Genomic DNA, 27,453 nt, shown 5'->3' on the forward strand with positions numbered 1-27,453 from the left:
TTAGAGGTGACGTTTGCAGCTGCATCAGCCCATTTGATTTGTTTCTAGAACTCCAGGTTCTGGACTTTGGTATTACTGCGGCAGTCGTTTGCCCAAGAAGGCCTGCCATGTCGGTCAGTGTGAATCCAGCACATGCAGACCCCCCTTTTCCCCCAACGCACACACAGAAAGCACGAATCTGTCTGAGTGAGCAGGCAGCGCTCAGTGCTGTGGAGGTTTTTCTGCAGTGCTTGCTGCCAGTCTTGGAAAGAGACTCCTGGAGTAGTTGTAGCAGCAGTGTCTCAGGAATATGGAGAGAAAGAAACCTGGCACCTATTACACATGACTTCTCTGCCCCTCCCCTCTCTTTTAACCTGGTCTGTTAGTCATTGCGACTAATTACGTCTTTGGTCTTTTACATTCGCAATCCAGATGCTACGTAGGCTGCTTGTTTGCTTTTGTTTGCTGCGAATCCTGGCTGCCATCTGAAGCACAACTTGATGATTGTGTATTATCATCTGGGTTAAGTGCTGTCTCATTGCTTTGCAGGCTGCCTGCTGTTTCCCCGGGAGATCATGAAACGAGGTCGCCTTCCCAGCAGCAGTGAGGATTCTGACGACAATGGCAGTAAGTCCTGCTTTGTTCTTGGAACCTACCTGGGTTTGGGTCAGTGTAAAACATGATTTCTCCATGTAGTGTTTTAAATAGCTGAGGCCTTGTGCATGTCAGGCAGGCAAGAGAAAGCCAAGGCCTGGAGAAGCCACGAGTGTGATGCTGCAGGTCTGTCAGCAGATCCTCCTGTGAGCTGGAGCACAGGCACACATTGCCGGATTCCTGTTTTTGTCACTGGGGATGAGCAGTCCTGTTCCACAGTCACTGGTGTATGTTTTTCCTAAATGTGGGTTATGGTGCTTCCAAGTTGCTCTTTATGAAGTGGGAACTTAATCAAAGCCAGGTGATTATTAACTAGTTCAGCTGGACCCCAGGGGAGATTGGACCACTAGTGTGATGAGAAACACAGCGTCCAGGCTCTGCACAGGTCTTCCCCTGCACCTCCCTGGTTTCACCTTGATGGTGTGATGCTGCTGCTGCTGCCTGCATCACAGCCTCTGTCACCCCCATCTTCTCACAGTGCAGCTGAGAACCAGAAGTTAGATGGCTTGCAGGCAGTCACAATAAACGTCATGCAGTGTCTGTACTGAGAAGCTAGCAGACTACTTACAGGAGGGCTCCAGAAAGGAATTTTGTCCTCAACACAGTGCCTGAGCTGTAGCCCAGTACCTCGTGTTGGACAGACACCTTGAAAGAAGGCTTGCTGTCCTGTGTGGTGGACAGGACTTGGACCTGCTTTCAAGGACCTTGGCCTTAGGCCTGTAAGGATTGTTCTGATGTGACATCTGCCAGGCAGTTACAGAACTGTCTCCTTGTTGTGCTGTGGAAACAGACACACACAAGCTCAGGAGGGAGCCCCAGGCAAACTTACAGGGGACATGAAGGGTGGGGAGGTCCTGAATTCAGAATGAAGTAGGTCTTAGGCGAACAGGGTTGTTTTAGTTTCCTGGCCTTAAGTTGTCAGCTGGTGAAAAGCTGCATGTTGGAAAGCAAGGCTGTGCTGCTGAAGGGGCTGTGCTGATGGAGGGTGGCTTAGGAGAGGACCAGGGACTGCAACATGGCCTGCATCTGGAATTTTGGTGAGCACTGTGGGAGGCATGGATCAGCGAAAGAGAATTGGCATTGATGGGAGGGGTGCTGGGTTTGTGGTGCGTGGTAAGGTGTAATCTGACCAGATCTGATCTGAAGGGCTGGAATCAGAAGTCAAGGAGTGGGGCAGCAGTGGGGCTGCTGATGGGAGCAGGGAGAAGTGAAGTGGGCAAGGGAGGGAGAGAGTGGTACTGAGGGTCTGACCTCCTGCTGGCAGGGAAAGACACCTGTTTGCCTTGTGAAGCAGGCTCTTGAAGTTTCACAGCTCTTACTACTTGTTTTCTCCAGTGTTCACTGTGCTGCATGTTTTACTCTGCAGGCAGAGGCAAGCTTTGGAATTTCTTCTGACTCCTGTGATGCCTATCAGTGTCCTCATGAGTTACTAAGTATTCAGAAATAGTTGCTCTTTGCTTAAGTACAAAGAGCAGCAGTGTTTTTTAATCTTGTGTTTTAGATTCACAATTAATCAGAAAGTCTTATGAATTATTTCCACAAACTAATAAGGCCCAATAGAAAGCTGAGTCCTGTTGCAGTGTTTTGGCATTGTGCAGTAGGTTCATGCTTACCGGCTTTGGGTTCATCACTGCTCCATTTCTTCCCAGGGACAGCTGGGTTAGAGAAGATTCTGGAAGGCTTTCTCACACTTTCTGGCCAGCATTGTCCAATGGAGTGGAAGTGTTCTACTCTAGTGCAACTGAGGGACTGATTGCTAAATTCTCACTTGATTTTAGCAAATTCAAGTGTGGTGGCTGCCATGTTAGGCACTTGAGTTTCAGACACATTGCCAGTCTAGTCCTTCTGAGCTGTGGGGAAGCCCCTGCCCCAAAGGCCCTTATTAGTGGGTTAAGGCTGTCAGACAAAGCCCTGTCTACTGGGTGGTTGAACCATCAGGCATTTATTTCTCATCGTTCTGGAGGCTGGAAGTCCAAGATTAAGGTCCTGGCAGGGTTGGTTTCTTCTGAGGTCTCTCTTCCAAGCTTTGCCAATGGTTTCTCTCACTGTGCACTTGCATCCCTGGTGTGTCTGTGTTAGTAGATTTCCTCTAGGGACCGCTAGTCGTATTGGACTAGGGCTCACTCTAATAGCCTTTTTAAACTGGATCTCCAAATACAGTCACATTTCGAGGCACGAGGAGTTAGGTTTCAAAATACTGATGTAAGGGCACATGTACAGTGAAGCCGGCAACAACCCTAGAAGACCAAACGCTTCGTTTAAAAATGTGTTTGCAGTGGGCATGATGACACATGCCTCTAATTTCAGCACATGAGAGACTGAGGCAGAGGCAGAGGAGGATCCTGAGGTTGGCTTGAGGACAGCCTGGACTACATTGCAAGACTCTGTCTCAAAACAACAAGAAAGGCATTTCCACCTGGACCCCTGGTTAGAAAGGGAGGAGAAAGAATGTCCCAGGTGGCCACTAAAAGTGACCTTTCCTATGATGGGCCATTTGATCCTGATAGATTCAAGTTTGGCTCCCTGAAGAGGCTGTGGACTCTGGATGAAGGTAGCTATTTCTAGGACGCTGAAGGGTTAACCTGGGGATGTATCCCACCCAGGCTGGGCGTGGCTGTGGGGGATGACAGGGATACTCATACAGGTGGTTCAGTAGAAAGCATGGCACTGCTTTATGACTGTGCTGCCTGTCCAGGCTCATTGATTTGATAATGACAGTGCATGTGAGATGCCAGTCTCACAGAAATGTGCACATTCACCCTTAGGACACACCCTCCATCCTCTAGGTAGTTGCCACCAACCCAGTTGCATTGGCATCCCTCTTGTACATACCTGGTTTGTGGGTGTGCCTTCTGCCTCTGCAGTGGGGTCTGCAAAGAGAACATGCCTGTGACGGCTCCACGCCCCGCGTGCCTTAGCTGGGCCCGGGCATGTGGACAGTCCTGCTGTGAAGGCTGGGCCATAGTGTGGCTACTCTCCAGCCCGCAGGTCTGACAGAACCCTGGCAGTAGTTCCCAGCACAACGCAGAGTAAGTGCAAGCAGAAGAGAGAGAGGCAGCTATAGACGTCAGTATGGGGCCACATCGCCAGCCACAGGCATGGCTGGGCCCTGTGGCTTCCCGTTCTGGAGTCCATTGCTTTTTTTCTGCCTGGCACAGGGGAACACCAGTGTGGCACTTAGAGTTGGGTAGGTGGGTCACAGTTGTCATCCTGGAGGCCCATCCCTGTAGGCAGATAGGATAGAGTCATGTCGGGGTGCGTGCAAGTGACCTCTGTTAATTGCTGGGCTCCTGGGATGGAGTGGCCTAGCCCAACTCAAGTTTTCCATGGTGCCAGGGTGTGTCCCAGGGAAACAAGCCCTTAGTTTTCTGCCCTATCCAGGATCCTCTGTCCTTAGGAGTTCTGGCAAATGTGGGACCTGGGAATGGCCCACCAGGTGCTTAGATTATTTCCAAAACCTAAAGGTTTCATTTTACTTGGAGAGGCTGATTGAATAATCGGAAGAGTCCTTTCTGGCAGGAATCACACATTATTGGTTGTCTGAGGCTAACTGATGGCCCCAGTTTGCGTCTTCATGTATATATTTCCTATAAAAATAGGCAAGGATTAAGTAGTACTTAATAAGGTTATGTGGAATTTTCTCCCCTTCCTCCAGGAACATGAGGTTTGGTTAAGGTAAGATAGCCAAATACAAATGGTGTTCTGTTGGTTTTGGTTGTTTCTCAGTTTAGTGCCTCTCAGAGATGCAGAGGGACACAGGGGTCCCTTAGTTTTCACAGAGAATGACAGACATGTGCTGATGGTCTGAAGTGACTGATAAAGTTGTAAAGTGGGGCTTCTTGCTCCTGCACGCCATCCTAACTTGAGGGCTGTGGAGGAGGGCCTGGAGCGGGCCTGAATGGTCCTTCCTCTCCCTGATTCCACACCTGAGCTCTGGTCATCAGCTTCCCTTCCCTCCATCCTCTGTGATGAAGCAAAGGGAAATGCACTGCAATTCAAGCTTGCAGTGCAGGTCAGCTGAGGGGCAGACATGAAGTTACGTGATTTCTGTTTTTCTGGGCTCCTCTGACTTTATTAACAGGCAAGGAAGAAAGCCTGACAATTGCAGGGGAAGGTCTGCTTTGGGCCCAAGTGTCTCGTTGCAGTGAATGCATTCCCTCACACCCTTACCCTGTGAGCTGCTTTGTTCAGTTGTCTTCGCTTTCTTAGTCTGGCAGTTGTGCTTGGTCACCTTGTGTGTCTTTGCTCATACACTCTTTGCGTCAGGGACCCTGCCTCCACTTCTTTCTGCCCGACCAGACATTTAATTTCCTCCGTGTCCATTAACTGCATCTTAGGGTACTTTGTGGACTTTGGACTCAGATACTGCAGAACATGTATTGTGCCGTACTCCTCAGGGTGACTTTGCATGGAGTCTTGTGGTGGCAGCTAGCACAAAGTGGCCCTTGGAACTGGACCCCTGAAAGAGTGGAGGTTGAGTGAGGTGTTGGTGTGTCAGCTGTCTGAAGGTTTGAGTACTAATTGTCTTTACGCCTGTTGAGCATTTCTGGGCAAAAGCTTCAAGAGTGTGTGTGATGCCTTTGTTTTTTGGAAGGTGGAAGTGAGTCGGACTGCAGGTGAACTGGGCTGGGGTGGAGGAGTTACAGCCCAGTATAAACAGCAGTTAACTCAGATGCTCACTTAATGATAATGACTACTTCATTTCAGATGAGAATCTGTGCTGTTGGCTTTCTTTGCACAGGGATGTGTGTCAAGTCTGTACTGGTGCTGTTGACAGTGGGCTGTTGCATGAAGTGCTCAGCTGGCTTAGCACTGAAGGCAGCAGCATGTCATTTAGTTTTGGGGGCAATGTGGGAGAGGGGACTTGGCATTTGGGCCATGGTGAAGTTTCCTGTAGGTTGTGTTTTGTGGTGGTGTGCACTTGGCCAGCCGTCACTCAATCTCAGAACTCTTGGAGGGCATCACCATAGAGGCGTGTTCCACATGAGCTGCCATGCGTGGGAGGTGTGTGCAGTATGCATTAGGTTTACTCTTGAGGCTTCCCTTTACTTCAGACCTCGGGCAAGACAGCATGGATATTTTTAGTATTTTAGTGTGTGTGGCGGGGGAGCACTGGAGAAAGCAGGGCTCAGAATGGTGTACTCTGGCAAGGGTGCCCTGATGATGTGCTGTAATCTCTGCCTGTCTTCCTCCCGTGCCCCATGGTCCTGTTGGTATGGAAGGAAGTGAAGATATCTATCATAAACAAGGCAGGGTGCTTTCTCTCACTCATCCTTTCCAGTGTTCAGAGTGTGCACTCACTCTGATAAGTGTACATATCAAGAGTTTTAAGTCACTTAAATTTGTCATAGAGTAGACCTGACTTCAGGAAATAACATTACCTTGTGAGTTGCAGTGAAAGAAGTTAGTCATCACTGCTAAACTTTAGTGTTCCCCGAGCCTAGTTTTTATATTCTTATGGTCCTTAAATATTAGCATTCTGGAAATAAAACCAAAGGTACCACCAGCCAAACATAGTCTTACTCTTAGCACTCAATTTCCAGTAAGTGCCGGTGTTTTGCTATAGCGTGAGTCTCTCTCTCTTAGTCCTTGAAACGTTAATTTCTGGTTTGACTCCCCTCTGTACTTTCCAAAGTGTTTTTATAACAATTTTAGAATCACTATTATTGTAAGTTTTCTTGAAATGGTGTTCATTGTCCAGCCTGGTTTTGAACTTGAGCCTCCTGTTGTTCAGCCTTCTGAGTGCTGGAATTACAGGCAAATACCACTGTTGTCCAGCTGCAAATTATTTTTGTTTTGTAATGTTCTGGGAGCTTTTCAACCACCTGGCCTTGGAGAGACTGGCTGTAGCAGAAGTGCTGGTGTAATAAGGGGACACAGTTTTTTAAGTCTCCAAGCTTGTACATGGAGGTGCCTTCTAAGAAGAAAGCTGTAGCTCCTACCCTTTGTTCTTTGAACATGGCATTATTTTTCTTGCTCAAGGCTGGGTGTATGACTCAAGTGGTAGAGTATTAATCTAGCAAGTGCAAGGTCCTGGGTTCAAACCCCAGTCTCACCAAGAAAAGAAGAAGGCTTTTTTTTTTTTTTTTAATGATACTGGGGTTTGAACCTAGGGCCTTGTGCTTGCTGGGCAGGTGCTCTGCCACTTGAGCTGTGCCCTGGCCCAGGGCATCTTGTTAGGTGAAACAGGAGTTGGCTCCTGTGTTTGTCACTTTTACTTCTTCCCTTACAGGGATGGTGCTCCTTACAAGCAAGACTGACTGACTGACTCTCCTGAACAACACTAAAAATTTTTGTCCAACTCTTCAAAAAACAAGTACTGAGAATTTGCTGTGTGCGCAGTGCTGACTGGCTGCATTGTGCCATAAGTTCTGTGCCTTACTCCGGTTGCCCTTGCTGTTGTAGTGGTTGGCCATGAGCAAGAGCTGGATGAGGGTATGTCCGCAGCGAAGCCTGCTGCTGGACAGGACTGGGCAGCGCCCTTACACCGTGTCCCTTCCTCACCTGTTCTCACCTGGCCCAGCAGCCAAGTCTCCATGGGGGAAGTAGAGATTTTCCTTCTCCTTCATCATTGATGGAGCTCTCAGTGGAAATAGCTCACAGTAGCTTCACAGGGGACAGTGAGCTTCAGTATTTAGTGCACCTTGATAAGTTTTGACTTGTTTAATCCATGATGTCATCAAGATCAAAACAGTCCTTCCCTCTGTCTCACCTCCAGGCAGCCCCTGAATCTGCTGCCCCTGTGGATATGTTTGTGCTTTGCAGAGTGTGCACAAAAGGGACCATACAGTGTGTACTTGATGCTGCTGTGTGATGAGTTCATTCCTTTCTGTTGCCGGGTAGAGTCCCAGTGAACAGACGTACCGTATTTCACTCACTCATTCAAACAGTGTGGTGGTGGATTCTGGGGTGGTTTGTGGTTTTGAGCTTCTGTAACTGAGCCAGTGATAATTTAACTTTAGCTCATTCCCAGTCTACACTTTATGCAAAGTGACTTTAATAGAATGAGTTATTTATTTTTTTGCTCCTGTATCATGTTTACAGTAGGTAAAGAGGATGAAAGTTGGTGTGGTTAGTACTATTAGGTACCAAATTTTTAGCATCTTTGGATATCTATTTAAAAGCAGACGTGCAGACCCCACCTTTCAAGATTTATAAAAGCCATTCTGGGGAAAGCTTGCAAGTGAGTGTCATTGCACAGTTTGGAGTCTGTGTCTGCCAAAGCTGTGAACTTCCCAGGAAGCTGGAAGACCACAAGAAGACGGAAAAGGATCACAAAACCCAAGAGTGAACAAACATATTGTTTCTGCTTTAACTCAGAAAGTATTTGACTCCAAAGACCTTCCACACCTACCTCACCTTCGTTTTCATTTATTTATTTATTTATCGGTGCTGGGGTTTGAGCTCAGGGTTTACACCTTGAGCCACTCTACCAGCCCTTTTTTGTGAAGGGTTTTTTGAGATAGGGTCTCACGGAACTATTTGCCCAACTGGCTTTAAACTGTGAGTCTCCTGATCTCTGCCTCCTGTGTAAGCCGGGATTATAGGTGGAGCCACCGGTTCCCGGCCTCACCTTCATTTTTAAAGTACAGCAATGAGGTGGTTCTTGTTAGAGTTCTAATTTTGCTTCTGATTCATAACCCTTTCAGGACAATTTAAAGGATTAGTGCTGGGGTGTAGCTCATGTACAGGGCCCAGGTGTTCCGTCCCCAGCACCAAAAAGTCTAGGATTGGGAGGTGGGCATCCCTTTCTCCCAGAGTCTTCTCTGTCTCCCTCCTTCTGGGATTCCCATCTAGATTCTGTACTCTTCTGCTCCCTTCTTTCAGCTCAGACTACAGGCGGGAGCAAAGGAGCCTCTCCAGCCACCTGGCCTCCGTGTTCCTAACTTGGCTTTAAGTTTCAGAACTTGTGTGAGTCGAGTCCACTTGCCCAGGTGTGCCCGGGATATTTATTTCTTTTGTTGTGGCAGTGAAACATTTCTGCTGTGGCGTAGCCTGATTGGCACCATCTGTGGTCCAGGGGATGGATCCCAGGGCCTGGACTGAGTTACTGAAAGTTTAGGAAGCACTTTCTGAAATATTCACTGACGTGCCACAGGCCACCTGTAGGAAATGTAACTCTGCTGATGCCATAGCAGCCATTGACCTGTGACCAGCCTCATACCTGGTGCTGGTGCTCAAGGGAGTAGCACCTCCCGTGATAGGAAGTGTGCAGAGTCCACTTAATGTCCCAAGGTCTTAACCAGTCAGTGCTCTGGTGCTCTGTCCCTGGTTCTGGATTTTATGGACAAGAGCTTCTGTTTGAGTGACGGGGCTTTACTGGTAGAGTGGTAGTTCTCTTACTTAGACTTTTGGGGCTTTGTGGATTTCTGGGAGGTGGCACGTAGCTATTCAGAGTGGGTACCTGTAGATAAAGATGGATGGTAGAGGTGAGTTGTTAAAGTCAGGCAAAATCTGCAGTAGTTGTGAAGGTTGATTCGGATCTCTGGTCATGCTCCAGTGCCTTCAAAGATGAGCCTGCTGCAGTTGTCCACGGAGGCAGTGGTTGGGGAGCAGAGAAGGGCTGGGGCTGAGGTAGCTTGGCTCTTTGTGGATGTGTTCTGAGGAAGACACATAGAAATGATGATAACATTCTTCACAGTGGGGTGTAGACAGCAGGCTTGGGTAACAGGTGGAATTTGTTTCTGTAATGCTGAGTTACTTGACAGGCCAAGGAGCTACCCTGGGGCTAATGTCTACTGTGACAAGACCCTGGGTCTTCAGGGAGTTGAGTCTGAGAAAGTAGTTCTGACAGTCTTCCCCTGGGAGTGCTGGGTTAAAACACCCCATTTGTAGGGTACGCGAAAGAGAAGGTAACCCTAGTGGACACTCCAGGAAAGAGGACTTGCCACTGAGGCAGATGAGCATCTCAGGTAGGCTGGATGGAGTCAGTGCTGCAGACAAGAGCTCAGTCCTGGGTCACTTTGAGACCCTGGGGATCCAGGCAGGAGAGGCCATTCCACAGGATGGGAAGTGAGGGAGATAACCATTGGCATGTTCGTGGGAAGGTGCAGTGGGTGATTTTAAAGTTATTTTAAGATTCTATGTTCTAAGGAGTGTTGAATTTGTATGTCTTGTGAGTGGAAACTTTTTTTTTTTTAATGTTTTGGGCTTGGCTTTAGCACATGGTACAGTGATGCTGTGATGCAGTGAGCTAGTGATGCTAGCTTTAGGAAGCTCACTGAAAACGCAGTGAGATGTTTTTTGGTTGTATGTACCTTTTAAGAAGGGCGGGACCCCATGGAGGAGGACTTCTGCAGTCCTCTCCTGTGCACTGTCCCCTGACACAGCACCCTGCAGGTGGGGGCTGCAGTGATTGCCTCAGGCCTGCCTTGGGATGTAAGCATACAGGTGGCAGGAAGTGGGGGAGCCCAGGAGAGCTGGGGGTGTGGGGTGGGGTGGGGGTTTTGAGGGTCATCACTGAGGGAGCATGGGTGTGGTGACCTGCCACTCAGTGACCTGTGCAGTGTTTAATGGTCCTGTTTGAATATTTGTTTTCTTAGGCCTGTCAACTACATGGTCCCAGAATTCTCGATCCCAACATAGGAGAAGCTCCTGCTCCAGACATGAAGATCGCAAGCCTTCAGAGGTACTTCCTGAACACATGTTGGACTGTGCATGTCATACACATGTGTGTGAGCGGGCCTGGGCCTGTCCCCATGCCACGCCATGCCAGAGTCTACCCCCTAGGAGCCTCTTGAGGCTAATATAGAGTTCCTGGTGTGTAAAAAAAGTGCACAGTGAATGTCAGTTATTACTAATTTTATTCCTTTTCTCTTCCTGGTCTTTCCTCTGAAAGCCTCTTTCAGTGGCTTTTCATCTGACCAGGTGCTTAGTGGGTTCAGCTGCTGCCAGGCCACTGCCAGTGTCCAGTTAGTTTAGCCATGAATTTGTGGTTTGTTTGACAACAGCCCAGTGTAATTCTGGGAGTTCCTTTTTGGGGACTATGCTTAAGGCTTCCTTCCCCTCTTGCCCAGTTTGTCCCCAGAGCCCACATTGTGGTATTTGTCTTTCTGTCTAAAGTTGCTTTAGGTGCCCACCTCTCAGCTGGCCTTTGCTGGTCAGGGGCCCTTGCTGCTCTGAGAGCCATTATCTTTGCAGACCTTTACTGGTCTCTGAGCATTCAAGTCAAGGAAGTTCTGTCTGCCAGTTTTCCAGTGAGCAGGTTATGGGAAAGAGCTTCTGATGACCTCTGGCCTTGTGCTGCCTCTTTCTTGGTGGGACATCCGCCAAAGTTGGCCTCATCTTGTAACAGCAGCGCAGAGGCACGTGTTTCTCAGAGGCCCGTCCCAGACCATGGCCTTAGCCATATAAGGAGGCTGGCCAGGAGGCACAGGTCAGGGGGTAGGGAAGGTGGTCATTTGACCTTCCTGGCCTCTAGTCCATTTCACCTGTAGTGCCTGGTCCTTTTCCATGGCACTGTGGCATCTTTGCTGCTCCTTCGTTTCTTTTTAATTCCTGTGCTGCCTTCATAATCCCTGAGGAGCATTTCTGACGCTCATACCCTACGGCTTTTATTCAACCTAGGAATGGCTTGGAGCCCCTTCCTTGCCTGCACCAGATGGCGAGGAGGCCTGTGAGCATCAGGGCACATGCTAGCCTTGTTCAGCACGTGGACATTTCTCTTGAGTTCAGACTACTTCATATGTGAAATGCTCCTGTTGAACTTGACCCGGAACTGGAAGTTGGCACACTGGAGGGCTTCTGCTTCAGGCCTTGACCAGAAGCACCCGTCTTCGTGAGGAGGTGTGGGGCTGCCTGCGCCCCTCATTTTGTCATGTCACTTTGCTTTCCTTTCCTTTTTGGCACACTTACTTGTTGTTTGCTTGTATGGCTAAACTGGAGTATGTTTTTACCTGACCTGCTTTGTGAAGGCCTATGTGTTGGGTTTAAAGGGCTTTTCTTTGGGCTGGGGCAGTGCACCAGGTTCACGGGTTCTGTGCTTGACCAGAACTCAGTGTCCTGTGACACTGAAGAAGATGCATGGCCAGGCCCTTGCTTCTTGATGGGCCTGTGGGAATGAGGAGTCATACTGGGGGAAAGCAGGGTTGAAAATGGCACCTAGAGAAGTGGCACTTTTATTCAGATACTGCCTCAGACTTCTTTTTTTTTTTTTGTCTTTTTCTCTTCTCCCTCCCACCCTTGTCTTTTTTAAGTGGTTCTGGGATTGAACTCAGTGCTTTCTGGGCAAGTGCTCTACCATGTGAGCCATGCCTCCAGCTCTGCCTCTGACTTTGTTATTGAAGTTTATGAAAGTGACCCCCCGCCTGAAAAGCCAGCAGGGAAATCAGGCGTGGATCTGGTAGCAGGCATGTGATGTGAACTGTGCTGAGCAGCACAGGAGAAGCTCCCTGTCCGAGAGAGCAGTGTGATGGCTTACTGACGGTGGTGCCCCTGGATACGCTGAGTGGGCGGTGCCACACTCTGCCTGGGCGGGGCCGAGTCACACTGCCTCAGGCCCTCCTGCAGTTTCTTCTTTCCGCCTTGATGGGGAGGTGGGGTGCTCTCTTGGCACAGAGGCACTTTTGAGTCTTGTGGGTCGGTCTGGTTTTTGTCATCTCCTCACGAAGCCTGTTTCTTGGGCAGAAGTTTGGCCAGGTGAAGTGGAGGTGTGCTGACACTTCTGCCCTTCCCAAGACCCTCCTGGCTTGCCTCTCCTGCACTTGTGCCTGGCACTGGTAGTCCTGGGCCTTGCTCTCAGCACACATCTTATGCCAGGTTCCCTGAGGAATAATCAGTGCAGATGAGCTCTTGGTGGTTGTAGAGTCTTTGGCTTGTGACTCGGTGGACTTTGATTTCTGGACATTGACTGAGTGCACCTTTGAGTGGGAGGTCTGCCCTGAGAGACTCATCTCTGAATCGAGAGTTCGTACAGGTTTCTCCGAGTAGCAGGGGTGCCTCTCTTGGCTCGGGTGATGTAGACGCTGCTTCCCCTGCCTGGACTGCCAGAGAGAGTGGGGCAGTGTTGTCCATTGCCGACCATCCAGGACTGAGTGAGGGAGAAGGAATGTTTGGCGGAGGGTTTCTGTAATAGGTCAGATTTGTTCTGTGCTGGTACAGTGGGCTTGTTACACGGCAGCTCCATGGTGCCAGTGCTGGAGGAGAATGCAAGTATCAAATGTCAGTGTCCCTTTTCCCCTCCAGGTGTTTAGGACAGACCTGATCACCGCCATGAAGTTGCATGACTCCTACCAGCTCAGCCCGGATGAGTACTGCGTGTTGGCAGACCCCTGGAGACAGGAGTGGGAGAAAGGGGTCCAGGTGCCTGTGAGCCCCGGGACCATCCCGCAGCCGGTGGCCAGGTAGAGATGCCGAGGATGGAAACACTCCTCTCTGTCCACCACCCTGTCTTCCCTCCAGTTAGGGGCCTGAGAAGGGAGTTTCTGAGTTGGTACAGTGTCGTGAGATCTCACGGGAGTGGAGATGGGGCAGAAACACAGTCCCGGCACAAAGGGTAGCTAGTGTGAGGGCAGTGGCTCCTGAAGTTGGTTTGACCACCATCTCTGGAGGGAGGGAAGTCCCTGATGTCTCCATGGCTGCTTCCTCCTTCGCAGACCTTGTGAACTGCAGAGGGTCCTTCTGGGCCTACAGTGGTCTACCCCACCTCAGGAGGAGGACAGGACTTCTCACACGCACGGCGGTCTGTAGAAGTTGTGCATTCTCTGACCTGACAGGTCACTCGTCTCTCTTAGGGCTGTTGCTGCTCCTAGAATCTGGGTGGCCAGTTTGCTCATGGCCTTCCTGTGCAGCTCTGTGTGACCCGGCATCCTCCAACAGAGAGGCTTGAGTGTCCTCTGCTCTGCTGCAGGATCTGCAGCCACCTGCTCTGTGACACGGCCTCTCAGTGTTTCCAAGTGTGGCTCCATTTTGCCTCTAGGCCCTTACCCACTTGGTGTCTCTAAAGGCCTTGGTTGGATTTGATTGTTGTCATTTTGGAATCTCTGAGGAGTCTGTCCAGTGGTGACAGATGCCCGTGTCATATTGTAGTCCATTCTCCATAGGCAGCTTGTTCATTCTCAAGGAATGTTAAACCCTCTAGACGGGGCCCTGGCTTGTGGAGCAGGGCACTGTTGGGGCTCTGTGGGGTGCACACAGCCTGTCACCGAGTCCCCACCACTGGCACACTCAGTCCAGAAGTCTGCACTGCATGACTCTAGCTCAGTTCACTCTGGTCCAGAACAGGAGGGAGTGCACCACTGTGAAAACCTGCTGCTGCTTGCCTGTGTCAGTGTCACACAGACATGTGCTTTGTTTACTAAAGGTGACAGAAATTCTGCTACAAGCTCTATGGGCAGTCTGTTGATGTCCATGCTACATGAGCAACTGTCCTTGCTCCTCTGTTCTGGAGAGCCTGGCTTGGCCCACCTGGCTGTAACCCCTCACCTGTGAACTGGAGGGGCTGGGCAGTTTCTTAGAGCAGCCAGAGGTGCAGATGGTGGGGGCAGCGCACGGGGTGTCCTGGGCACCTGCTTTTGAAGACTTGCGCAATGTTTCCATTTGTACCTATTTCCATTTGGAGGCCTTTAACGGTTTGTAGTTAGGGGGTTTTATTGACACTTGGGGTTTAAGCTTTGTTTTTAGAGGCCTTTGGGATGACACAGCTTAGAGTTAGAGGAGGAAGCTACACCTGGAGCTTTCTGGCACACCTTCGTAGACGTAGCAGAAAGGGTGATTTGGCTGTCTTGTGTCCTTTTCACCCAGGGTCGTGTCCGAGGAAAAGTCCCTCATGTTCATCAGGCCCAGGAAGTACATCGTGTCCTCAGGCTCTGAGCCTCCAGAACTGGGTTACGTGGACATCCGCACGCTGGCCGACAGTGTGTGTCGGTATGACCTCAGTGACATGGATGCCGCGTGGCTGGAGCTGACCAATGAGGAGTTCAAGGAGATGGGTGAGTGCCTGTGTGTTACCTGTGCAGAGCTTGCAGGAACAGGACTATCAGGCGAGTGAGCAGAGCTGGGCTTGTCTGCAGAGGCATGTGGTTGGAAAGCCATGTGGGCATGGAACAGGCTCCTGTGGCCGCCACTGTCCCTACTGTGATCTCTCCTCCTCATGCACTTTGAGAACTGAAGACCAGGGACATTAAGTGACAGATCTGGTCACCTCCGTTCTGCTCTAGTCCCCCCTCACTGCAGCTGCTTCTTGGTGTAGGCCCCACTCCAGCCCGGCCTCCCGTAATCCTGCTGCACGCCTGGACTGGTTTTTGTCCTCCCAGTAGGTATTTCCAGATTTCCCTGAGAGCCTCACCACAGCCCAGCTGAGACTGTCTTTTCCTTCACCCACTCGTCCAGCTGAGGGCACCTCAGCTCCTCCAGTCTGCTGTGCCTGGATCTTCTCCATGCCAGGCTGCTTGAGGGTCGCCTTGGGAGTTGTGACCTCAAGACTGAGGTCAAGTGTAGGCTCTGAAGGACTGTGTTTGTGTTGTGGGTATGGGGTGGGGAGTGATGTCGGTGGACAGGTGCCTAGGAAGCAGTCATGTGTGCGGTGGAGGTATGCTTCAAAGCCTGGGAGAAGGCCACAGTCTGTTTTCCTCCTGCTTTTCCACGGGGCCCTGGTCCTGCTGCGCTCCCTAGCCTTTGCGTGTGAATGATGCTCGGCCAGCTGGGAATGTTGTTACTTTCTCCTTGTCCAGTTGCATGGTGTCTTGACAGAGAAGCAGATTCCCTTGCTTTTGACCCTGCTGGGGTACTAGTGGCCAGACCAGACATGGGCAGACCAGGGTCATTACAGAAGCCACGGACGCTGTCGATTTCTTGAGACCGAAGCCTCTATTTTAACTTCACAGACAAGGCTCTGCCTTGTGAGCAGCCTGATGGGCCCCCATGGAAAGCCCTGATCACTCAGTGCCTGGTGCTTAGTTGAGAACTTGTCCAAAGACTCCTTCCTGGGCTTTGGTGGATAGTGTAAGGGAGAGGAACTGGACTAACTCATCAGATTTAAAGATTCTGCTGACTGCTTTGGCGGAATAAATTCTGTTCTTGTATCATAAACTGAACACATGCTTAAAGATGTTTGGTGTTTTTTATGGTAAAAGTTAATTATAGGGCCTAGTATTCAACATCTGGTGTTTCCAAAACTAGTAGGAGAAATCGGAAGAAAAGCATTGAGAAACCATTCCATGGTTTAAAAGGGCACTTTTCAGTGTGTGGTTCCTGTAAGTGTCAGCTTTAAAATAGTCTCCAGATTTTTACAAACTTGAGAAGTTGATTTGACCATGATAACATATGTAAGCTGCTAAAGCTCTGATGACCCTGTCCCCCCTCCCCCCCCCCCGCTTTTTTTTTTTTTTTTGCAAAGGGAAGGAATACACATTGTGCCCCAGCACCCACCCAGCCCCTGAAAGCCACTCGGTTTCTTTTGGCTTGCTCTTGCTGAGTGACGTACGTATTTGAATGAGTGAGTGAGTGGGCTCCTGCTCTTGCATGTCATCAAGTGACTGCCTTCGAGTGACTGCCTTTGAGCTCAGTGGAGTTCAGAGCCAGGAAGATAAGCCAGTAAGAGAGTGCTCCAAGTGAAATGTGAGCGTGAGAAATCACCTGCACGTCTGGGTTGTGACAGCTCTAGAGAAACAACCGTATGCATCTCATGTCCTCAGATCCTCTGAGAGCTACTTCTACTCTTCTGTTTATTACTGTATCTCCAGTGCCTGGCAAACAGTGAACCACCTGGGCAGGTCTCTCGTGGGAGGGTCTGCAAGGCCCTGTTGTTGGCTGTCTGTGGTTTAAATAAGCCAGCACCACTAACACGTGGACACAGATTATTGAGTGACTCTCGTGATGCTCTGCTCCAGGAATGCCAGAGCTGGACGAGTACACCATGGAGAGGGTGCTGGAGGAGTTTGAACAGCGCTGCTATGACAACATGAACCACGCCATTGAGACTGAGGAAGGACTGGGGATCGAGTATGACGAAGATGTTGTCTGTGATGTCTGCCAGTCACCCGATGGCGAGGATGGCAATGAGATGGTGTTCTGTGACAAATGCAACATCTGTGTGCACCAGGTGGGTGGGCGCTGGGTGGGTGGGGCAGACATCAGGCAAGGGAGGGGAGCCACCTGCCCTCAGCTCATCACTGCCCCCCCAGGGCGCTCCCTGCAGATGCTGTTTTCCCACAGTCCCAGTGCTTCCTGCAGTGCTTGCCGCATGTCTTGCTGCCTTTCAACCAAATGCCTCCGGTCCAGCTGCAGAACTGAAAAACAAATCCTCCAGAGGGTGGACCCCACAAACTGGGTGGCTTAAATAACAGACACTGTCCAGGTGTTGTGGCCTCACCTGGAATCCCAGGGCACATCAGGAGGCTGAGGCAGGAGGCACGAGAGTTTAAGGCCTGTCTTAAAAAAAAAAAAAAAAAAAAAAAGAACAGACACCCCCCTCAGCTGGTGCAGAAGTTTGTTGTGCTTCTGTTCTAGAGACTGGAAGTGGAAGCAGGGTGTCGTCAGGGGAGCCTGTTCTCGGCCTCTAGCCTGGCGCCTCTTGTGACATGGTGTTCACCCATGTGTCTGTCTTACCAGGCTCCAGTCCTCAACTACTCCAGGGAGGTCTCATCTGAGCTGATTGCAGGCAGTGCCTGTGTCTAAGCAGATGATGGTGGGGGCGGGGAGAGGTTAGGGCTTCAGCTTTTGGGGGCCATAGGGTAGGTTTAACATCAATGCATTAATGTATAAAATGAGCTGTTGATGGACAGGAAAGTGTCTTTTATTAAAAAATATACATTTTTATTTGTGGTACTTAGGTTTGAATTTGGAGCCTTGTGACAGGCAGGTGCACTGTCACTTGAGCCACACCTCCAGCCCTTTTGGCTTTAGTTATTTTTCGGGTAGGCTCTTGTACTTTTTGCCAGGGCCAGCCTCAGACTGTGATCTTCCTACCTATGCCTCCTGCATAGCTGGGATTACAGGTGTGCACCACTACACCTGGCTTGTGTTTGGAGTTGGTGGTCTTGCTGACATTTTGCCTGGACTGGCCAACAACTATGATCCTTCTGATCTTTGCCTACTGAATAGCTGGGATTACAGATGTGCCTTACCACTGGCCCTGCTCTGCATTGTGATGGCAGAAGGATTTGGTGGTTTCCTTGCTATGTCCACACACAGGTTAATCCTTAGGACTTCAGTGAGGGGGACACTGGGCTGTTGGAACGTTTATAGTTGTGTCAGTGCCTTGTCCCTTTCACTTGTCTTTCAGTATAGTAAGGAAGGGATCGGGGCCTGTGGGATGAGTGTGCACATCTGTGTTTGAGACTTAGCAGGCTGTCCCAAGGTACTTTCTCCAGACCTGTGTGGTGACCTCAGGAAGATGATGCTTGTCCTTGGCTGTCTGTGATGACGATTTTCTCTGGAACTTGTCTGTCTCAGCTTACATGGATAAGGAGCCCTGAGGCCATGGCCTCTGGCTGTAGCCAGGGTTGTCAGGTCACTGGGTTGGGGATCCTCTTGTGGGCTGCTGTGCGACACCTGGGCAAAGTGACTGCTGTTGCTGCTTTTTGTGGCTCGCGCCTGTCCTTCTTTGGGTGACTTTTTACTACTCAGCACGGGGTTGAACTCTGGTTCATGATCGACACTGAGGCTTATCTGGGCCTCACACACAGGAGGCTGTGGGCAGAGGTGGCCCTGGCACCAGGATGCCTCTCCCTGTCTTCTGTTTGTCTGGCACCACGTTCATTTCCTCAACATTTCTTTGACTTTCTTTTGTGAAATCCTTCGTGGTGTGTCTTTCAGGTACACTTAATTAACTTAGACCTGCTCTTCCAGTAAAAAAAAAAGTTCTGTCTTCAACGATGACTTTCCAGAATGCCTGGCACGGAACTTTAGCGTTTGAACCTTCCTGGTGTCATTTGGTCTGTTCGTGCTTCCCCAGCAGCTCTGATGACTGACGGCTCCCAGACCCCGTCCCAGCTGTCCCTTGCTTGGCCCCATCCTGCGTTCCCTCTGTGCCCTGGGTATCCCTGCTGCTCAGCACCCATGTGTTTTCTGTCTGGAGAACTCTGAGCTGTGTTGTTGTGACTCCGACTTCCTGACTCCAATTCATTTGAGGATCCGGTTCCGAGCAGTTTTGTTTTTAAAGTGTTTGCTGGAAGTGCTCCAGTACCACTGCACTTTTTTTCTTCACTCACTCAACTCACTCACTCACTCACTTACTTGCATCTGCCTTTCTCTCCTTGAGCCCTCTCAGTCACTTGACCTGTTAGCCTTGATATCTGCAGTTTGTGTCTGTCTGTCTGTGTACGTGATGCTCCAGCTTGCACAAAGCAGGCTGTATTTAAAATCTCACCTAAACACCCCACATTTTCCCCGTGTCCGTGTGTTTCCATGGGAGAGTGTTGCTGCTTGTTCCATCTCTACTGCCCTTGCCCGTGGTGGTGCCTGGGGGGCTCGACAGAGTCTGCAACACTCACTGTGGATCCCACCCTCATGAGCAAGGGCACAGAGACAGCTTCCCCACCCGACGCCACCCAGAAGGTGGAAACCTGCTGTGGCAGCGTGGTGGTGTGGGGGGTGGGCCTCGTAGCAGCCCTTTGCAGGATCCCTGCTGAGTGCAGTTTGCCTCCGAGCCCAGGCAGCTGCTTCTGTGTGGTGCTCGGGGTTTCTAGAGGGGAGGGTCACAGCTGGTGGATGGGGAGGCGCTCTGCTGGTGGGAGTTGTGTAAAAAAGTCTTCCTGGTGCTCCTGAGAAAATGAGAAAAACCAGTCTGTTCCCTGCTTCTCTTGTGCTGGGGATGTGCTGTGACTCCACAGGCCTGCTATGGGATCCTCAAGGTGCCAGAGGGCAGCTGGCTGTGCCGGACGTGTGCTCTGGGGGTGCAGCCAAAGTGTTTGCTGTGTCCCAAGAAGGGCGGAGCCATGAAACCCACCCGCAGTGGAACCAAGTGGGTCCATGTCAGCTGTGCCCTGTGGATTCCTGAGGTGAGTGAACGTTGTTCTTGGAGGCGGGGGGGCTGGCAGGTGGGCAGGGAGTAGGCTCCCAGGCAGCAGCACATCAAGATCAGCATACCCTCACCAGGTGCCTGCTTCCTCTCAACTCACACAGACCCAGGCAGCAGCAGGGAGTCAGCCTCCGCAGGTTTCTGGTGCCCACAGGGCACCCCGCCTGTCCAGCACCTGTGAGGTCACCTGTGAGTCCTTTCCTGCACTTGATGAGCCAGCACTTGGCACCATCCTGGTTTCTGTGCCAAACTCCAGGTCACACTTGTGCAGTTTTTAATCAGATTTTTACTCTGCCTCAGCCTTTCTAATTTCAGGTGTGGTCTGATGTATGTATCTCACGTCCCAGACTTTGATTTAATTTGCATGGCTCCTTTGAGAATACCATATGTGACTCAGATTCCAGGAGGTTTTGGCATGTGGTTTGGAAAGCCGCATGGGTTTCCTGACTCGGTCTTGGTGGTGCTGGGTCCTGCCATTTGGTGTTAACAGGACACAGACCAGTGACCAGGCTAGCTTTTTCTTGGTGGATTTCCACTTTGAATGTCTCGTGTTCTGCCTGAATAAAAGGGTTCTTTATAAGAAAAGGATCACGGATTTACTTGTTCCGTTATTGACAATCTGTCGAGGTGTATTTACTGATTCGGGGAGCAGCAGGTGACGCTGTCCTGATATGTAAGCGCCTTTGCCTTCAGTGAAGTGAGACCTTCTGTGTCTGATTGTTCTTAGAAACTGGGGATTAGGCTCTGGGTGTTGCTGCCCTGGAGCTATCCCAAGGCAGAAGGTAACAGCTCTTTAAACCACTTAACCCACGTTCCATCCTGCTGGCCTGTTCACGACCTCTAGGTGAGCATCGGCAGTCCCGAGAAGATGGAGCCCATCACCAAGGTGTCGCACATCCCCAGCAGTCGGTGGGCGCTGGTGTGCAGCCTCTGCAACGAGAAGTTTGGGGCCTCCATCCAGGTAATTGAGCTAGTGAGAGGGGCTGTGTGCTGTCGTGGGGTGTAGGGAGCAGGGTGAGGGAGGACTCTGCATCATCAGAGCTTCTGACATCGCCCCAGGTCCTGTGGGATGGCTCCGGACACTATCCCTGATGGTGTCCAGCTGTCGCAGGGCTACCTAGACCTCTGCCTGAGCTGTGAGGCAGCCCCAGTTGATCTCTAGCACCTCACTCTCAGCCCTGATTTAAGCTTCTCCTAAGCCTGGTGTCATCCCTTGGGAACGCTGCCTGTTGCCATCCTCCACCTGTGGTCACAGTGTCACTGTCCAGCCCGCTGCACTGGGCTGCTGGTGTCCAAGGTGCTTTCAGGCCAGGAGAAAGAGCCTCCTCAGAGCCTCAGAGCACTGGCTGGATAGAGGGCAGCCACGGGGTGCTGTGTGAGCTGAGCAGTCTCCATGTGTGATTCTTCATGCACTGTGTGTGTGCGTGTGTGCATGTATGTGTGTGCGCGTGTGCACGTGGGGGGGGCAGGCACACAGGAGTCTACCTGTATGTCAAAGCTTTATGTCCAGATCCAGGCAAGTATTAGCAGAGAAGGGAATGGGGATGGCGTGCTGTCTTCATGCTGTCTAAAACCACTTCTGCAGTTCCTTTCTGGGCCTCCCATGATAATCTAGAATTCATGGTCTGTGGGTCTGAATGCTGGGAGTGGCTCTTACTCCCAGCAGGTCAGGCCCCAGGTTCAGCCTCAGTCTGCTGGCTGCGTTCTGAGGGCAGCTTCTCCCTCCACGCAGAAGCACAGCAGCTCGGCACAGGCATACGCTCTGTGCTTGTGGCCTTGGGTTTTAAACAAGTGACTTCATTTGGCAAAGCCAGTTTATATTTTGGCTGATAAATATTTCTCTCAGTAAGGTATCAAAACCACTGGTTGGTGGTCTTACTTTTTTTTAACAACCCCAGTGGTTCTACTTCACATTGTTTTGACTTTTCTGGAGTTCTAGAATCTAAAATATTAACAGAAATATTAAGAGGGCAGGGCATGAGATGGTCTGTGAGATTTGGCTTAGGTTTAAAGTAGTGAAGATTTTTGTATGTCAGTGTTTAAAATTAAAACAAAAAACGCCTCTGGCCTGAGGTTGGATTGAACAAAGAGAATGGAGCAGAAACTTAAAAAAGGCATTCGAGTGCATATGTGAGTGCACACATGTTCTCATGTGGGAAATAAGCTGTGCAGACCGAGAAAAATGGAAATCATGTTCTCCCATGTTAGCTGACGTTCTTCTGAGGGTCACCTGAGCACACCAGTCCTGGTCTTCATCTGATACTTAAGAGGTGGGCAAGTGGGAGCTTTGTTTCTCTTCTGAGGAGAGATGACATAGTGGCTTTTTGTTGCTGGTGACTCTTTTTCCCACAAAATTAATTTGAAGGAGATGGGGCCAGGGAAGGCTGAAGGTTTCTCCTATCTCCACAGAATGCATTGATTTTATTAAACAGAATTCCTCTCTGAGATGTCTGCAGCTGGGAAGGCTCTGCTTTATGTTTCTCTAACATCTGTTTGCTGAGTCAACCTGAATAGGAAAGCCCAGAGGAAGGCCACTTGGCGCCTGCTCAGGGTCCTGCGTAAGCACTGGGCTGCAGCACATTTCTCTGAAGGTTCGAATGCCTGTGTTAAGTGTGGTTTAAGCCCAACCGAGACAGCATCTCGGTTGTCTGTGCCTACTCTGTCTTCCTGCTTGGCCGAGTGCTGCCAGGGAGGAGCCTTGGCCTTTTAATGGTAGTGGCCAGGTGTGTCTCTGTGTGTTCTGCCACCAAAGCTGGCTTCACACGTTTCTTGGAAATGAGGTTATTTACAGATAAAATTACAGCTTTATCTTAGTGTATGTGTGTTAGGTGACTATAATGGGGAACGGAAAAGGGGCTGGAGTTTTCTAGTAGTGGCTGAAACCATGGCTGGCATCGAGTCCTGTCTTAACTACCAAAGTGAGGAAGAGGCTTGTCTCCAGTGTCTGCCTCCATGGCTGTGCAATTGCCTCCAGGGTCTGCCCAAAGAGCTTAGTGAAGCTGTTCAGTTGACCTCATGGTGCTCCCTGCATTAAGGGTGCTTTTGTGTCCTCAAGGAATCTCCTTCCCGGGCTTGCTCAGTGAGATCACAGGGCAGAAGTTAATCACTTTGCTCCCACTAGGCCAGAGGCTTTGCCATCATGATGAAAGGCACTGAACTGTAGCCCTCCTCAGAGAGGGAGGGGTGGTGGTTTAGGGCAGCCCGATGAACCTGGCCACACAGGAGGCCATCCCTGCAGTTCTGCCCCAGCCTCGCTTTTCAGTTGTTGGCATGCCGCACAGACGCAGTGCCTGGGGCCATCATGGCTGAGAGCCTCTGTGCCCAAGGGAGCATCTGCACTGACACGGAGACCTCTCTGTTTCTACACTCTTGCTGTGCTGTGGTCTTTTTAAAAATTCTTTATATAAACTGTACAAAGGGGCTTCACTGTGATACTTCCAAACATGCATAGTGTACTCTGGTCAGATTTATCCCTTCTCTTACTTCCTCATCCCCTTCCCCTTTAGACAGTTTTAAGTAAGGGGTTTCATTCTGTTTTCATATATACGAATAAACATCTTGATCGCATTCAGCCCCTCACCTTCCTTCTCTGTCCGCCCCCCCTTACCCCCAGGCAGTTCCCATTTTATACTCCTGTCACTCATTTTTTAAGGTCCATACTCTGCATGAGAGAACATGTGCTGTGTCTCATCTGCTTCCTCGTTACCTCCTCCGGTGGAATGGGATCCCTGGTGCTGCTTTGAGGAATGGCACCATTTATTTCCTACTTGAGTTGGGACCAGAGTGAGGATGCAGTCTTTTAAAACCCCAGCCAGTAGTCACCTGTCCTGGGGAGATTCTTGTTCAAGTTGTCCATAAAACCGGAAGACCTTAAATCCATGGGAGGAGCCAGACTGAGGCCTCGGACACTGCATATCAAGCACGTGACCTCTGGGCATGATTCTTCCAGGCCATGCCACCTTCATTCTTGTGCAAGTGTCCTTTGTATAACTGTGCGTCCTTTAAGAGGGGATTGTGTTAGAAATACCTTTTAAGACACTAAGCACACTGGGCAGAAAATCCACTTAGGTTTTACCTCTAACGCAAGTCTGCCTGTCCTGCTGACTGAATGGGTTTTGTTCACAATCTTCACGATTGGCTAATTTGAAAAAGGGGCACGTGGGGCAGGTGACCTTGTGGCAGGGACAGCAAAGATTACATGACTAGTTGTTGCCTTAAGCAGCAGGTTTTGAAACTAAGGCACCTGGTGAAAACGAACTTGTTCAGTTACGAAGAACAGCTCTTTGTTTAAAACGGGAATTTTCAGGGTTAAGTGACGCCTCACAAAGCACGTAGGCAACAGTTTGGGGACGTTAAGCTGCCATCTGTACAATGATAATGTACTATACATAACCCCTTTGGCAGAAAAGACCTGACTTTAGTTGGTTCTCACATGTGTTGACAGTGACAGTTTGATGAAAGCCTTCATCTGGAGAGTTCCCCAAATCCCAGCCTTACTTCACTTAGCCAGGTCTTGGTCTGCAGGGTTAATTCATCCTTAACCAAGCTTTTCTGCAAGCACGTGCTTGCAGTGTGGCTCTGGGGCTGTGCATGTGGGGGTGCCCAGGTCCAGGGCTTGCGCTGTGCCGATTCCCTAATGGGCTTCTCTCTCCTGCTCGTTCTTCCCAGTGCTCTGTGAAGAACTGTCGCACAGCCTTCCATGTGACCTGTGCTTTTGACCGGGGCCTGGAGATGAAGACCATCTTGGCAGAGAATGATGAAGTTAAGTTCAAGTCCTACTGCCCGAAGCACAGCTCGCATAGGAAGCCCGAGGAGAGCCTGGGAGAGGGGGCAGTGCAGGAGAATGGGGCTCCTGAGTGCTCCCCGCAGAGCCCCCTGGAGCCCTTTGCCAGGCCTGAGCAGCAGCGGGAGGAGGCCCACCGGGTGAGTGTCCGCAAGCAGAAGCTGCAGCAGCTGGAGGACGAATTCTACACTTTTGTCAACCTGCTGGACGTGGCCAGGGCTCTGCGGCTGCCGGAGGAAGTGGTGGATTTCCTGTACCAGTACTGGAAGTTGAAGAGGAAGGTCAACTTCAACAAGCCCTTGATCACCCCAAAGAGAGACGAAGAGGACAATCTAGCCAAGCGGGAGCAGGATGTCTTGTTTAGGAGGCTGCAGCTGTTCACACACCTGCGGCAGGACCTGGAGAGGGTAATGATTGACACTGACACCTTGTAGTGACCTAGAGAAGAGGACGCAGAGGCGAGCGCTCGCCTGAGCGCGATGCTAGCCAGTCGTTACTCTCAGACCCTTGTACACACCGCAGCATGAGGTTGTGTTGGTAAAATGTGTCCTTGGGCCGGCACACTCATGCGTATCTGTGCAAGACTGCCAGAGTGGGGAGCTTCTTTGATTTTCTTTTTTCCTTTGGACACCTTCCCAGTAACCTTTACTGTTCTGCAAGATGAGATGGGGAGTGTCTTTTTTCACTCCTTCGTTCTAGAGCTGGAGGGAACTGAGCCCCAGGAAAATACCAGGGGCTTCACTCAGAATTGTTTACAGACTGATTCTGAAAACGAGAATGGATTTAATTTATGGGGGAGGGGCAGAAGTAGGACATACTTCCTAGGTGCTGGAGAAGGGCTCGATCAGGAGAGCTAACCACTGCCCTGGCCCACCTTGCTTGTTGGCTCACAGGGTGTTCCCATGGAGCACAGCAGGCTTGGGTGCTAGTCCACGCACACCTGCCACAGAAGACACTCCTGGCAGTGAGGTGCTAAGTCATCACTGAGGCTGTGTACATACTGTGTGCATGCGTGCGTGTGTGTGTGTGTGTGTGTGTGCGTGTGTGCGCGCGTCTGTCCATGGTGTCTCTGGCGGGGTGGGCTCTGTGCCCTGGGTCCCGGGACTGGTGTGGAGCCCCTGAGTTCCCTGCATGCCGCAGAGGCTTGTTTTTCACACTACTGGGCTGCCCGCAGCCTCAGCTCTTCGCTGCTTTGTGCCTCTTCCCTCCTTCCCTCCCTCCCCACTACCTTCGCAGTCCCCACCCCACCTCCCTTGCTGCTGCAGGAACAAGCAGGAGTGGGCAGGGCACCCTGCGCCCCATGGGTAATTTCTGACAGAGGCTTGCTAATTGGGATGTGTCAAGAGCACCTTCTCTGCCCAACCCCCTCCAACTGCCAGCTACTGGTTTAGCTCATTAGTGGCTGAGATGGGAGGCTTTGTGGCCTGAAGCCCCTCCCGAGTTAGTGGAGGAGAGGCCAGCAGGCAGAGGGGAGTGGAACTAAACGATCTACATCCCAGACCTGCAGGCCTAAAGATGATGCAGCACGAGTGTCTCGGGGCTCACCCTATACCCTTTGAGCACATCACCTAGTGCTGGCTTCCCATGGCGCCCCTTCCTAGACCAGGTGACGATTCTGGGCAGAGGGGAGGCTGATGTGCCCCCTGGTGGTGAGTGTAAGGAAGCCCTCAGCCATGTGCATGAGGCATGTTTGTGAAGGTGAGGAAGACTGGGGATAAACTGGAATCCTGGTGAGAAGCTGTCAGACCAACCAAAAGCAGCTGTCTCGGGTGCATGGAGTCAGGTAGCCCTGGGGAGGGAGGACGAGAAGTCTCCTGTTTGGACTGTGTTTGTCTCAATCACCACAAAATAAAAGTGTAGAAAATGCTTGTGGTGTGCTAACTTTTTTCTGTACTAAGTTATTGAGATTAACATGCACTTAAAATTAAATTCTTAACCTTTTTTTTTGAGTTGTCACTGTTGCTTTTAAAGTAGAACAATGCCTATGATGTGTGAGGAGTGGAATAAATCAGGGTGTGTGTGTGTGTGTGTGTGTGTGTGTGTGTGTGTGTGTGTGTGTGGCATTACATACATTTTTCTATTAAAAGGCCTAATGGGGAATTTAGCATCAGTTTCAAATGGGCTTATTTATTTTTTCCTGAAATGTGCCATGACGCCTGTGATGATGTAGGCCTCAGAGTTGAGATCTTTGTAAATACAGCTCATCAGGCAGGTGTGACAGCAAGGCAGACGTTAGCCACTACCTTTCTCAGTAGGTTGGTGCCCTGCCTGATTCACAGCACCAGTGCATGGGAGACTCACTTAGGAACAGGTGACGTGAGGGCGCATGTCATTCCCAGGCATCCCTCAGGAATGCTCATGGTCTGAGTGACTGGTAATCGCCCTTTCCTGCAGTTACACACCTCGGGGCACCGCACCTGGCACCTCGGGGCACCGCACCTGGCACCTCGGGGCACCGCACCTGGCACCTCGGGGCACTGCACCTGGTACTGGTTTTGGGGCAGAAAAGGGGCAGAATCTTAGGCTTTGTGATTCCAACTTTAACAAGAGATAGCTGTGGAAGTGGCAGACGGCCACACCAAGTTCCCAGCGCTGCCACTTGACACTGGGATTCTCTCCCCGAAATGTCATTTTCAAAAGATAGATAGGGTGAACATTGTTAAAACGAGTGCTTGTAGCCTGCTCTGACTGGGGACAGCCCTGCTCACCCGCCCCTCAGTGAAATCTGGCCAACTGCACAGCTCCATGAAGAACAGGCTTGTTGTACTTCAGTGCTGCCAACAGTGTTTAGGATTTAGGGAAACCAGCTGGACTCTTCTTGACAGCTCAGGGCAGGGCTCTCGGATGTGGTCCCTGACCAGTAGTGACAGTTTTGGAAGCTTAATAGAAATCAAACTTGGGTTGAGGTGGGGGCCACCCAGCGTTTTGGGTTTCTGCTTGGGAACCACTACAGGGGAGGTGTGCCTAGGGTTTGGGTGGTGTGAGGGACACAGCAGGTTCGCTGGTGCCTCCTGCAGCTGGGGGAAGAGCTGTGAGTGAGGAGGCTGGCGAGGGACAGGTAGGTGCTTGCAGGATGGCA

General features: G+C 50.7%; 1 protein-coding gene across 7 annotated transcripts in view; it reads left to right on the forward strand.

Annotated features, from left to right (window-relative positions):
- Positions 1-27,453, forward strand: part of Jade1 (jade family PHD finger 1) — a 50,618-nt gene that overhangs the window by 15,266 nt on the left and 7,899 nt on the right. For 4 of the 7 annotated variants that reach the window (XM_074041154.1, XM_074041152.1, XM_074041155.1 and 1 more), the window contains 8 exons: positions 529-606; positions 10,176-10,261; positions 12,817-12,974; positions 14,374-14,561; positions 16,461-16,672; positions 19,404-19,571; positions 20,436-20,552; positions 24,260-24,781. In XM_074041154.1, the coding sequence (XP_073897255.1) occupies positions 555-606; positions 10,176-10,261; positions 12,817-12,974; positions 14,374-14,561; positions 16,461-16,672; positions 19,404-19,571; positions 20,436-20,552; positions 24,260-24,781 (1,503 nt within the window). In that variant the 5' untranslated portion in view covers positions 529-554. The remainder of the gene's footprint in view (positions 1-528; positions 607-10,175; positions 10,262-12,816; positions 12,975-14,373; positions 14,562-16,460; positions 16,673-19,403; positions 19,572-20,435; positions 20,553-24,259; positions 24,782-27,453) is intronic. The other 3 variants (XM_074041156.1, XM_074041159.1, XM_074041158.1) reach the window with 1 other exon arrangement.

Source organism: Castor canadensis, chromosome 9 (genome assembly GCF_047511655.1).
Source record: "Castor canadensis chromosome 9, mCasCan1.hap1v2, whole genome shotgun sequence".
Lineage (NCBI taxonomy): Eukaryota > Metazoa > Chordata > Mammalia > Rodentia > Castoridae > Castor > Castor canadensis.